Below are 13,247 nucleotides of genomic sequence, written 5' to 3'. Positions count from 1 at the left end.
CAGTTTGGCAATTTAGGAAGTAGTGACCATTTCCTACCCTCTGGATACGTAACTGCCACTGAAAACCACCTTCTACTCTTGTCAGGGTAGGAAGGGTACTGGACAGTCTTTCTGATGATTTCTCCTTCTTAGGGATACCTAATAAAATATTGTTTCTGAAAAATATCAAGAGAGGCCTGTGTAGAGGTATATGCTATGACCCAAATATAACCACTCAGGTAGGCGCAGTTGGAAGAATGTTTATATAATTTAAAAGATAAACGGTTACCAGCTTCACTGATCCATATACTCTGTCAATCCAGAATTTACTAAGTGCTTTCAGTCCAGATGATATATTTATGAAATGATGTAGCTCAGCAACAGAAGACCAGTGAAGCCCAAGCCATAAAACCGCTAGGGAAGAGGCCTATGCTGTATGTCATGAATAATGTTTACATTCAGTCAGAACATCAAGTACAGATTACATTTCTCTTCTACCAGAAATGCGCCCCTTTTTGCTTAAGCAATCACTGTGCCATCAGGACTTTTAAGAGATAATAACAACTCAGCCTCCAACAAATAATCTATGGTGGATACAGGCCCTGTAGTTTTTTACTCTGACAGAACAGAGTGCAAGATTATCTCTTCTTAAAATTTCCAAGCCCATTTAATCATCTAGCCATAATAACACATAGCTTTTCAAGTGAGCCAACCCTGCTTTCATAAATTTGATAACATTGCTGCTTTGTTAAAGGCACTTAGAAGCCTTTTAAAATTATGAGTAACTCATCCTGGACCAGTATTCTGGCCCCATTAAAGCAAAGTAAGAGTTTTGCCCGCTAACTGAAAAGCAAAAGCTACCCAAAAGTTGAAGAAAAAGGATTCCTAAACAATACGAAGTGGAACATAGTCCAGGAACGGAAAAAAACTGGGGTGAAATACACAGATTCTGCATAACAGCATTGCTTATGACAAATTAAGGACCAGCTTCTTAATACCTTGCTGTTGAAAAGCAAGAGATGTAGTGGCACTCGCTTCACTGAACTTACTTGCAGAATGAGGTGATGTTCACCAATACACGCACATTTTGCCCAAATAGGTATACATCACACGTATGCAACTAGTTCATTTCTGAAGGGACACAGCAACAGTGTATAGTTAAAACAACGCTATTGATTCTCTGGGAGGCAGGAGAGAATGATCTCTTACGCTAGTAGTTTCTTAGACTGAAAATTTATCTCATGTAATATGATGAAAATACAGAAGGCAATTTGGTGATTTTTTTTTTCATTTCTGTAGGACACAGGGAAGCACAACCACACACTGGGAAGCATCACCAGAGCTCCCAGGTCATTAAACGGCATAACAGCTGACAAATCATTTGGATTACCAGAAAGTAACAGTTCTCATAGAGTCGCAGAATAGCTAGGGTGGGCAGGTACCTCTGGAGATCATCCGGTCCAACCCCTTGCTCAGGTAGGGTCAGCTAGAGCAGGGGGCCCAGGACCCTGTCCAATTGGGTTTTGAGTATCTCCAAGGATGGAGACTCCACAGCCTCTCTAGGCAACCTATTCTGGTGTTCAACCACCCCCACAGTGAATAAGTGCTTTCTTATGTTCAGATGGATTTTCCTGTATTCTGATTTGTACCCATTTCCTGTCACCGGGTCACTGGGCACCACTGAGAAGTGTGGCTCTGTCTTCTTTACACCCTCCCATCAAATATTTATACATGCTGATTAAAAAAAAATAAACATCTTGAAGGAAAGCCTCATGACATAAGACGACTATGTCCAACATGTTATCACAGAATTCAAAGTAAGTTTTAATATTAGTTGATGATGCCTAAATTTAATAAAGCAGTGAGTTACAGCTAAATAATGATACTGCATTGACAACAGACTGTTGAGATGGAGGATAAACCTGAAATTCTCCACTGATGCTGTTCAGTTTGGATTTAGGGATGCTGACCTCTTCTAAGCTGTGATCTGAATTCAAAGCACACTGATCATTCTGTTCAGTTAACTAGTCACATCGTTTATCATTGCCACCTTGCCAGCAATGGCCAAAGTGAAAAATGCGTTTGGCTGAACTAGATACAAATTAGCAGAATTCTTGCAACATACCACCTGAAAACTTATTATCAAAATCCTTTGCTTTTCTTTTTATATTAGAAAGAACCTATGGATAGTTGTCAACCTAATCACTTGAAATTGTGCAGAATGGCAATAAAAATAAGATTTCACTGAGGGTATTTATGGGTGCTTTTATGATATTAAAAGAGATTCATTATTACTCTCCAGCAAGGCATAGCTGAGATTGTTTCTTGGCTTTCATATGTAAAGTAACTCAATTTTATGTGTTTACAGCCTAAAACAACATAATTGTAATTTTAGACCATTTACATCTTGAATCAAATAAAAGGAGATTTTCAGTAAAATATTCAAATTTAAGCTATTTTTCTTTGAAGGAATATTATGGATTTTCTTTTGAAGAAATGCTATAAACTTTCTTTATAATCTATTACTATAGTTCTAAGGGATTCTACATAGATATTTCAGAGAATTAGACTATTTTGTATGCATCTATCAACCTGTTGAAGCCAGGAGAGAGTGGGTAGGCCCATGAGGCATCATCAGATAAGAATACAGTTTTATTATTTTTTCCATCTCTCACAGCGCTAAGCAGAAGTAAAATATACTGCCAATTCCTGAATAGAAAATATAATTTAGTTTTATGAACTCTATCTTAATGTCTCTTTACAGCTGCTGAAATAATACCATTGCAGCCTGAAATAATAATTGGAGAAGGTAGAACACAAAGACGAAAGATAAAAGCTTAGATCTGAAAGATGGACGAAAGAGAATGAAAGAAAGGGCGTTAAAATGGTTATGAGGGAGTTAAGTGGGTGATCCACAGTGTTTTGAAACAGAACTGTACCTCTTCACTTCCCATTTTGTTAGCTGGGGTTTCACAGAAAAACACAGGAAGAGCACTTCTAAGAGCTGCCGTAGAGAGGGGTTCAGACCCAATGGATGTGAGGAGCATAGAAGGAAACCTGCTAACAAAGGAACGGGCAGGGGCAAGTTTCCTGTGAGAGGGGCTAGAGCACATCAAACGAATTGAATTTTTTCCACTCCTAGGGGAGAGGGTTTCCATCACATCTTGAATCGAACTGCCAGGAGAGGTGCTTGAAAAAATACAGCTCGTTTGTAAAAGCATATCTTGTTTATACATTTGCACACACAACCCAAATAGGGTAGTGAGAAGGAAAAGTTGCAGATTCAAAATCCTTGTTTGCGGTGCATGCTAGCATCTCTGCAAACAACAGTTCTCACACCAATTTTTACAAATGCAATCTCTGGTCCAGACTCTGACTTGAAAATTTCTATTGAAAATTTACAGAAAATATCACAAAAGTAAAAAAACAGAGTCTGCAAACAAAGGGCACAAGCTACATTATTTTCCTGAAAGGCCCATTTTTCTATAAAGTTATCTTTGTGCTCATTTCCTTCTTGAAGAGCCCTTGCATTTGGCCTGCATATGATCTATCGTCCCATGAATTCTACTAACCGAAAGCTGGTGGATACCTCCTTGGCACGCAGGGCTGCGTATATATTATGTGAAGTACCATGCATTAGGATAAGTTGCATACTAAAATCTTTTCTGTTACATTCAAAATTGAATCTCCTTCTGGAAATCTAGCTTATAGAGCCTCGCACTACTATTATCTACTCAGGACACATAAAAAGGAGTAGGTTATTTAAAGGCTGAGGAGAACATCTGATTTAAATGAACATAAACCAAGGCAGAATTAATACGCTAATTCTTTACATTTTCAGATTCTCTAAATCCCTAAATTATGATGCTTTCTACTGAAAGGGTTTATGAATAGAATCATCTTTCTTATGGAGATGGCTGTATCTAAGCAAAACCTTTCTAAGGCATTGTTTTGGGATTTCTTGAGTATTAACGGGATCGTCTTGAATTGTATGTATTCCTCAACATATCTTAAATCCTTCAAAAAATGTTCTCTGACATATAGTCAGTAATATCATTGCTACGTTCATGAACTTTTTGCTTAATGACTGAGCATCTCAGAATCTTTGATCTCATTTTGTTTAAATACATTGATTAATGAATTAAAATGTCAAGTACGTTACCCTGAAAAATTCCTTTTTGAAAACCTACACACAAATGAACTATAGACTGATGCAAATAAATGCACACAGCCTTCAATGAGACATGAGTAAACAGTCTCCTTTTGATATTTTCTCCTATACTCACACCGGATTTCAACATCCAGAACTGGAAAAGTACCTTCTTGATCACAGAGTCTACTCCCCACTACTACAAGCAACCACAATAGACACATTTATCATTCTCCATCTTATAATGAGCCAGATTTCTTGTTTTCGGTCCTTCACTGCAAGACATGTCCAAAATAATATCACTCCTCTGACAGCTGGAGCTTTTTCAAATTTCCAGTGAAAAGAAATAAATTTTTCATTCATAGCTAAACTATTCATGATAAATTTGTTCTTGTTCTGGTTTAATCTATTCAATTCAACTGTTCCATTTCACACTTCTTTTTCCCTCCTTGATATTCTGCCTCTCTCTCCCCTTTTCTCTTGACTCTCCCTATGTATTCATAGAAAGCAATCTCATTCCCTTCTGACACTCTTTTTTTTTTTCCTTGGTATAACAAGACATCTTTTAATTGTATCTGTTACATATTTTCATTGCCCTGATCATGCTCCAGTCTTTCTTGACAAATGACTAGAAATGGTTAGGTCTTTCTGCATTCTTCTATTTTTACTATTTATATATTTTTTGGCATATTTCAGAACCATTAGCCTTTTTCATAGCATACTAGTAGCTGAGTCATCTTGAGATTAACAAATATAGTATGCTTTTTTTTCTGCTCCCATTTCAATTCTTCTGCTGATTCATATCTAGAATTTGCCAAGTTCAGCTACAGTACCTCACCTTTCAGCATCTGCTCTTCTGACTACAGACTACCGTGTTTAAATATTTAGTAGCACTTCACTCACCATGAGGTCTGTACTGGCAGGTTTAGTTTATGCAGGTTTAGTTAGACCCAAATCAGCAGAGGGGAAAGTTTCTGCCAAACTGACCCCACAGTTCCATGAAGTGGATGTCCAAACAAAGTCTAGTGTCACACAGTCAAACTCCTTCAATTCTCCACAGATGAATATGGCCTGACTTACGATTTTCTCTTCGCATCAGACTTTGCCGCATGAGCGTAGTGTAGAATGGCTCAATTACCTTTCTCTGCATCCGTTCTCTAGGTTGTGCTTTTAGAAGTTTTGGGTGATATCAAGGCTGCAGTGGCATTTCAGAATAGTAAAAAATGACATCAAAATACTAGAATGAGAATATCACTTCCTGCCCATGCTGAAGGCATTTAAAGTATTAGTTTTGTCAGGCACCATAATTCAAGAAATTTGAGACTATCTACCGAACTACCTCCTATACTGGGAATGTCTCTCTGAGTTTCCCCACCCCTACATGCGCTCCTCTGAAGTTACACAAAATATCACAACGCTATTACAAACTTCGAAGTTCACTATTTGGGAGATTTGAGTATGTATGCTTCCAGGTGTCTGTAAATGATAATCAATTACATGATCACAGATGATAAATACAGGGAAGCAGGCACCAGAATAGATTCACTTGTTAATGTTTCTGGCCATTATTTACTCTAAATACAGAGAGATTCTTCAACAAAGTTTAGTGTGTGAGCTGGCTGAAGAGGCCAGGTTTTCTCCTTCACAAAAGCTTTGCAATAGAGCAGTATGATTTTGTATTTCATAGACATAAAACAAATTTGCATTGCAAATTATGAGTGGTTTTAAAGTATTGTGTATGCACAGCTGCAGCCACATTTAACAAACAAAAGAGTCTGAAGCACAGGAAGGAACTGTTATAATCAAAAGCGGCTGGGTAATGCAGACTCCTTAGAATATTCATTATTGTTCATGATTTTGTTAAGTCAACAAGGAAGAAAAGTTGCACAGGTAGCAATACCAGCAGCACAACCTCATTTTCTACAAGGCCGAGATACAGCTCAGGGATGGTGAACTACATGTTCACCTTTTATTTTAATCATTCAAGCAACAAAGCGAGTAAACTTAACGATCACAGAAGTGAGGGTTTGAGAGCATAGATTTTACTGAGACTGAATACGCTGTGCAGAGGGATACGGAGTCATGTGATTGCTTTGTTGGTGTGCTGATGTCTCTGGATGTAAGCAGCATCAGGTCTACAAGCTGTCTAGCTGTGTCAGACTAGCAGGAGCTAAATAGCCTGGCTGTTTTTTTCTGTCTGCCTGTACACAGCCAGTGGCTTCCACGTGGCTTTGCATCGTTTTGCGATTTGTGAATTCCAGACAGACTTGGGTATCTCTTAGGTAAAGATTATTACTGATATTCTCCCTTTCCCCATTTTTCATAGTGGAGATTAACTTTTACTTGTGCTTACTTAGAGTGTGTTTTGTGTTCCTAAACTCTTACAACACCTTCGATTTTTCAGTTTTTGTCATCAAAAATAGCCAAGTGATCCTGATCTCTGAAGCTATTATCTAAATGTACAATAATACCCCAATCATAATTAGTCTTTAGAATGCTTTTGTTTCAACAAAAATAAGCCTGGAGGTAGATTCCTTTGTTAAGCCTGGGAGATCAAAACTGTACCTCAGTTAAAGGAGTTGACTGATTTTTCCAGTAGGCATTCAGGGAGTTACTGCTTTTGATCGTAAGGAGAGGGACTTCAGTCATTGGGACGTTCAACTAGTCTGGGCATTTGTTTGGGGAACCAAATTTCCCCCTCAAAATGTGGGGAAATTCCACATGCTTAAGGGCAAGGAAGGGAGAATCAAAATTATATTTCTGAATATTCGAGCGAAAGAAGATGTAAGGCATACTTGGATGGCTAAAGAGAAGAAGCAAGAATTGAACAAATTCTTAACAGTTATGCCAAAATTTAATGAGAGAACAGGTCGATTAAGAGTTGATGGAAAAATAGAAATTCTCTAGGACTTCTTATTGACAGCTGCTCAGTTTCCCCTCTCTCACCGAGTAAATACAGCAAAAAAAATTAATGTGGAGAAGTAGAGAGATAAATGGAATGATCCCTAATACTCTGGTAACAAGACTTCTTAGACCAGTGTAATTTTTCTGTTCTCTCTTGACATTTTAAATAAGATATATGTGCTGGTAGACGTTTCAAATTTTAAATGATGACCTACATAGTGTAATATGTCAGAAGAGCATTTCTCTGTCGACATTCCTCTGAATGAGAAATGTGCTAGACAGCATGTACCACTAAATGTTAATAGCTCTAAAGCTACACAAATTGTAAATTTATTGAATTGTGTTAATAATGAGATGAATTCTTAAACTACTCACAGAATTCTGAAATAGCTGTAACCTGATCAGAATGAAAGGTGCCATAATATTCGGAACTGACAGGCAAAAGAGACCACAGCCAGATGATTTTGCTAAAGAGAAGGAACCAGTCTCTACCTGGAGATTAGACTGCTTTGGGGCATGTGACTGAAGGACAGAGCAACACAGACACTATATGGTGATTCTTACAGTACCTTCCTCATATGATTACTTGAAACAGTTACGCTTACATTAAAAAAATGTAAGTTTCTAACTCTAATAGCTGCACAGAAAAGCATGACAAGGAAGAGGTAGGAACTGCTGGTCTCCACAAGAAGCTTACAGCAAAAGGTTGAGCTGTCACCTGCTAGTTTTTGGTCAGCATGGTACTGTCTCCAAGGCACACTGTTTGGGAGGGAAAGTGTGGAGCTTCATAAGTCTAAGATCAGCAAAGACCTGGGTGAATGGCACAGAGGAAGAAGGTAACCAACCCGGTCTGCTCTCCGAGGTAGAGTATGAAATGCATGCTGCTTCTCTGGGAATAGAAACGGTTGAGTCAGAAAGGGACTCTGTGTCAAAATGTCTCTGTGACTTCCCTTAATCCAAGTCAGGATGTAGCCTGCTTCTGAAAGCCTGCAAATGCAAACAAATAGCCAGAAACTCAAAAGAGGGAAAATATATTTGATTTTTTTCTGTGTTTCAGTGTTGATATCTCACCTAGGATTTAAGAGACCGGTGTCTCTGCTCTGTTTGTGATCTGCTGTGTTCACTAGCTTATATAGTCATTTTACTACGTTCAGAATGAACATGATTCTCTTCAACTACAGATATCAAGTAGTTCACTAGAAAATGCAGTTCAGGTGAGAGAAGAAATCAGAATCTGCTGTCCCTTAACATCATCATCATGGCATTGGCAAACATGAGCCAGATATTGGTTCTGATGATTCTGATTCATGAGTTTAGTGCAAATGGCACATGGTGTCTGAAACATTAGGTGAACTGAAGGCTGAGGGGTTCTAATGAAGAGGAATTCCTGCACCGTATAGATGGAAAGTATACGCCTGTTGAGTTAGATGAGGGATGTTAAACACTTTGTCTCTGAAATCTGGCCTCTGTCACCCTTGTTCTAATCTTCCCCAGATAGAGAGGCAACAGAAGCATTTATCTTCTCAAGGCCTGATCCATCCCTACATTACGCTGTGCTTACAGCAGTGCAACTCCATCCTTATGAATGGTGCCCCTGCAGAGCACAGTTGGAACAAAGTACCAGGTTCTCAGTCTCTTATCTACCTCTGTGAAAAATAAACTCAGCTGTTCCACTGTTCCACACTTCCCAGTTAATATAGGCAGAAATCCTGACAGGTAGTAAAAATGTATTTTTGTACCGTCATATAACCTTGAGCACTTTGCCTTGTCATTTTTTTGTTATTTTCATCCAGTCCAGTATGCAATCATGCAGTGGCATCACAGAGAAAACCAGATTCACACAATTACACTTCTGCATTGATAATGGATTATACATCTGAAGATATTGATCGACTGCAAGGAAAATAAATTGAAGTAATACAGGATTTGAGAAAGCTGCTGACTACAGATAACTGGGTCTGCAATCTTTTAGTATACTTCTTTGTTTTAGCTTATTTAGACATCAGGAAAACTACAGAAAGAAATTTTCAGTAATTCTAGAAAAATTCTATCCTATTCTAATCCTAACTAGACTGCGCTGTATTACTATTAGTAAAGATCTGAAGAAATGATAGCTGAGAGGACACTGAAGTAGACACATCTGAACAATGCCAATGTTCCCATGACAGTATCTTACAGACTTTGGTGGCCAGTGCAAAGTGGATGAGGGATCTTAATCAGTACATATCATAAGAAACAAACAACCAAAATATATCATTACTGTTCACTGGTAGTTCTATTAGAGATGTCAAAAACTGCATCAGCATAGATACACTTCAATAACAGTACGTTCTCCCCTTACAGGGAAGGCTGGAGCTTATTTGCAGAATGAGTATGCTGTACCTGCATCACCTGATTAGGAAACAGGAGATTTCCCTTTCTCAGTTTGTCAGTCTGATCCCTTTGACAGTTACTAAAATTTAGTTAGGAAAAAAAAATTTGATTATGATACGATGGAAGGAGCTCAAAGCTACAATTAGGACATTTTCAGAATTTGTCAGAGAGGTGATTCAGCCCTTCACTGTCACTCCTGCTGTTTCTTGGTCCCTGAGCTGAGTTTTCTAAAGGCAGCAATAATCACCTGTTACTTACAACTTTTTGTGGGGATATTTCTTTCATTTTAATTTCTCTCATTCATTTTTAAGAGCTCTTTGACTTATCCCATCTTCTCATGCTCTTACTGCTGATGTGCTTCCTGGTCTTCCTGTCTTCCTTCTTCCATTCTTTGCTCCTCATCAATCATGGACAGTAAAATTCAATGTATTTACTTAATGCTGATGTCCATAGTTGGATCCAGTACCACCATACAACTCTAGGATATGATGCTACAGGACAATAAAAACTCACCAGCCAGGAGAAGAGTGACACTGTTTACAGGCCAAAAAAACATAGCTTTGGATGCCAGGATTTCCTCTGATCTAGTCAACTCTCTAACTTTCTTTTCAACCTCTGCCAAGTCTTTTAATCTTTTTCCTTGCTAACTGTGGCTAATTTCTGTAACAAAAGGAATTTTTTGAAAGTGATTAATATTTACATTTAAAAGGTAAAGGTACATCTCGCATTGGGCTAATCCTAAAACCAGGTGAGGTTTTTGTGTTCAGGATCCAATATATTCCATTTCCTATGGAGTAAGTATGCCAGAACTGGTTAAAAATAGCTTCTTCCATTCATTAGAGTCAGCAGAGGGCCATTAATCTTCCTGAAAGTATTGATTCAAACTCCTCGTCTCCACTTTCAAGGCCCTTCACAGACTACCCTCTCTCCATCTATCATCTCTCCTTACACAACTGAAAAGGTGGCTGGCTTTGTAACAAGTGGCTGACAGTTACAAACCAGCAGTCTCTCCTACATGCTGCCCCTCACGTCTGGAGGGAGCTGTACACAGCATTAACAAAGCTTTTCCATTTGTCTCCTTTAAATGCTTTCTAAAACTCTCTTTTGCCATAAGGACTACAAAAACTTTACATAGTTATATGCTAGCTTGATGGGAGTAGAGCCTGCCTAGGACATGATCTTGCAAAGGTTTGTCTTATCATTTATTTACTTCTCCACCTCTGGTAACTCTCTGTCCCAAACTGCAATGTCTTGTCTCATTCCTAGATCGCAATAACTTGAAGGCAGAGTCTCTGCACTACGCATTATCAAGCAGAATGTTTCCCAGTGTGCTACTGCAATATATGCAGCTAATGAGAAATAAATGTTAGCTCAGGTGGCCAAGAACTGTAGGGTGCATCACAAAATGGCACACAGTGCCAAAATTCATGAATAAGAGCAGGCCAAAACTAGCAAGCCAGCATGCTAAGTGTTTTGGCCTTGCTGCAATTTATCCTCTGTAAACTCAGTGCTGCATTTCAAAGAGTAATGCCTGACATTCACTGAGACTTACTAGCTTAAGCTCAATATTAAGCCAACATAAATAGATTTCATGCAGATCATAAACAGCCATCCTGTAAGTTTCTGTATTGCAGTTCCCTGTGCACCAGTTCTGTTGTTACCCACAGCAGATAAATCGTGTTATTTCCATCCTAGCTGGCATAGATGTGCCTCTATCATATATGATAGATTAACTCTTTTACATCTAGAATTGATGGTCTGTTGTTTGTTCATGAAGCTACATATTCACTGTGGTTCCTTTAAAACTCTAGACTAACAAATCTGACTAGTGCATTTATCTTCCTTCTGCTTTAGTTTCAAGATCTTCCCAAAGCCATATGGATATTGCTGAAAGAAACAGTGACGATGGTACAAGCTCTCACCAGGAAGATGCTTCACAGATACGAAGAAATATTTATTCTGTTCTTTCCCAAACCCAAATTCCAACACAAGAAACTACATATTTTCTAGGAAGACACCCCACAGTCATTAGCACTCCACCCCTTACAATGAAAAGGAATTTTTCGCAGGCTCAGATATCATCAACAAAAAGAAGTGATATGGAGTCCCTATCACCTGAGAAACAGTCTTTTCTTGAAAAAATAAAGATTGGCAGTGATAAACACACTTTCCCTCTGCATGAGGAACCAGACCCCAAAGTAGCAACTGTCAGTATGACCACCCATATCCCTCTTCTTTTTAAACAAAATACGCCAGGTATAATACAGACTGCCCCTTCTCATCTCAAGATAAATGCCAGTTCATTCTTTACAAGGCCACATGCTGTTCAGCAAACTCGTTCCACATATGGCTATTCTCCTAGGAAGTGGCTAAGCAGGGTCACAGTCTCAAAGACCAAAGCATCCCAAGATTTTGGAAAAGAGCAGCAAAGAACATCTCCTTTGGCATCACGCCTTACTTCCTCATTTCATTTAACAGGTCATTCTTTTGATACAGCTCCCCCGAGTGCTAACCTCCCATTTGGGCCTGTTTTCCAAGCAAGGCATCCAGCACAGACCACAGCAATCAGAAAAGCACACAGCATAGCAAGGGATCATCTGGAACTGCCAAAAACCCTAAGTGGGACGCAACGCCAAAACGTCCTTTGCGCTAATACGCTGTGCTTCACTGGCGTGCAATGCGAGCCAGCCAAAGACGGAGGATTTAAATGTGGGCCTTGCCCTCCTGGATACGGTGGTAATGGAACTACATGTGAAGGTAAGGGGGAAAATCCTCTTTCAAATTCTTTTGTAACTTCAAATCTAATCATTGCCCAAAATAATGATTTTTATTAAAAAGTTGGAGATTTTGCCTGGCGGGATCATGCTTGTTTTCAAAGCCAATTATATTTTAAAACAATAAATGAACTTCTATAACTCAGAAAAAAAAAGTTATTTCCGCTTACAAAATGACATACTTATTTGATAACATCTAATCTATTAAAACCAGGGACAGATTGTGATCTTGCTTGCCTTTCCTTAAGGCCAGATTCACTCTACTGAAGTCATTATATTTGAAACCATATAAAACTTCTGAAGGAAAGAGTAAAATTGACTCTATTTGTCTATTTGTATACCAGGAAAATCTAATCATACTTCTATCTTAAAAATTACTTTTAAATATCTAGCTAATATCCTAAATACAAAACTGAACTTGTCGTCTGAAATGTTTGTCACCAGAAGGGTTTTCATAATATATTGACTTACAAACAATAGGATTACACACAGTTTCTGAAACAATGAATACCTCGACTTAGTTATCATTAATTACATCTTTTTGCTGAAATCCCTCTGATAATTTGATATCTTAATTGGCCTTTCACTGCTAACAACACAATGCAAGAACGTTTGCATGACCTATTTAATTCTCTTTTGCAAATGGTTTCTCATGTTCTACACACAGGTCGTATTGCCGTGTGCAGGCTGCACCGCAAGGCTCTGCATACCACCTGGGGACTCCCTGATACGAGCAAATCTTTGGGGGAGGGGGTATAAAGCCCCTAATACTATTGCAGCCCTTGGAGCTCTGAGCAGTCCTGGAGACTTACAAAAAGCTTAGAAAAGGTTACTATAATCGAGGGTGCTACCGTTTTCACCTGTTTGCACCTTTCTGAAATGTCCCTTTTAAAGGGCTTAAGGCAGACTGGCATGAGAAAGACCCTGTCTTTGACCCCTATTTTACACCTGGAGCTGGGGAAGTACTAAGTAGCCCCAAGTCTTGGCAAGTCCCAAGCAAGTCTGACTGCAGAATGGCCACCTCTCAAACACAAGGTCTACACACGCATCTGTATTTACAAATACGG

The 13,247-nt window shown here is 38.7% G+C and overlaps 1 protein-coding gene and 1 long non-coding RNA gene across 12 annotated transcripts in view; one reads left to right on the top strand and one right to left on the bottom strand.

Moving 5' to 3' along the window:
• The window catches only part of LOC104145705 (uncharacterized), a 175,423-nt gene that overhangs the window by 6,804 nt on the left and 155,372 nt on the right, over positions 1 to 13,247 (bottom strand). The window lies entirely within an intron of this gene.
• The window catches only part of LOC104145706 (von Willebrand factor D and EGF domain-containing protein), a 200,309-nt gene that overhangs the window by 140,914 nt on the left and 46,148 nt on the right, over positions 1 to 13,247 (top strand). For 10 of the 11 annotated variants that reach the window (XM_068949286.1, XM_068949287.1, XM_068949284.1 and 7 more), the window contains one exon: positions 11,261 to 12,163. In XM_068949286.1, coding sequence (XP_068805387.1) covers positions 11,261 to 12,163 — 903 coding nt within the window. The remainder of the gene's footprint in view (positions 1 to 11,260; positions 12,164 to 13,247) is intronic. The other variant, XM_068949288.1, reaches the window with a different exon arrangement.

The sequence above is a fragment of the Struthio camelus genome, chromosome 6 (assembly GCF_040807025.1).
Source record: "Struthio camelus isolate bStrCam1 chromosome 6, bStrCam1.hap1, whole genome shotgun sequence".
Classification (NCBI taxonomy): domain Eukaryota; kingdom Metazoa; phylum Chordata; class Aves; order Struthioniformes; family Struthionidae; genus Struthio; species Struthio camelus.
This window is presented reverse-complemented; position numbering and strand designations above follow the sequence as displayed.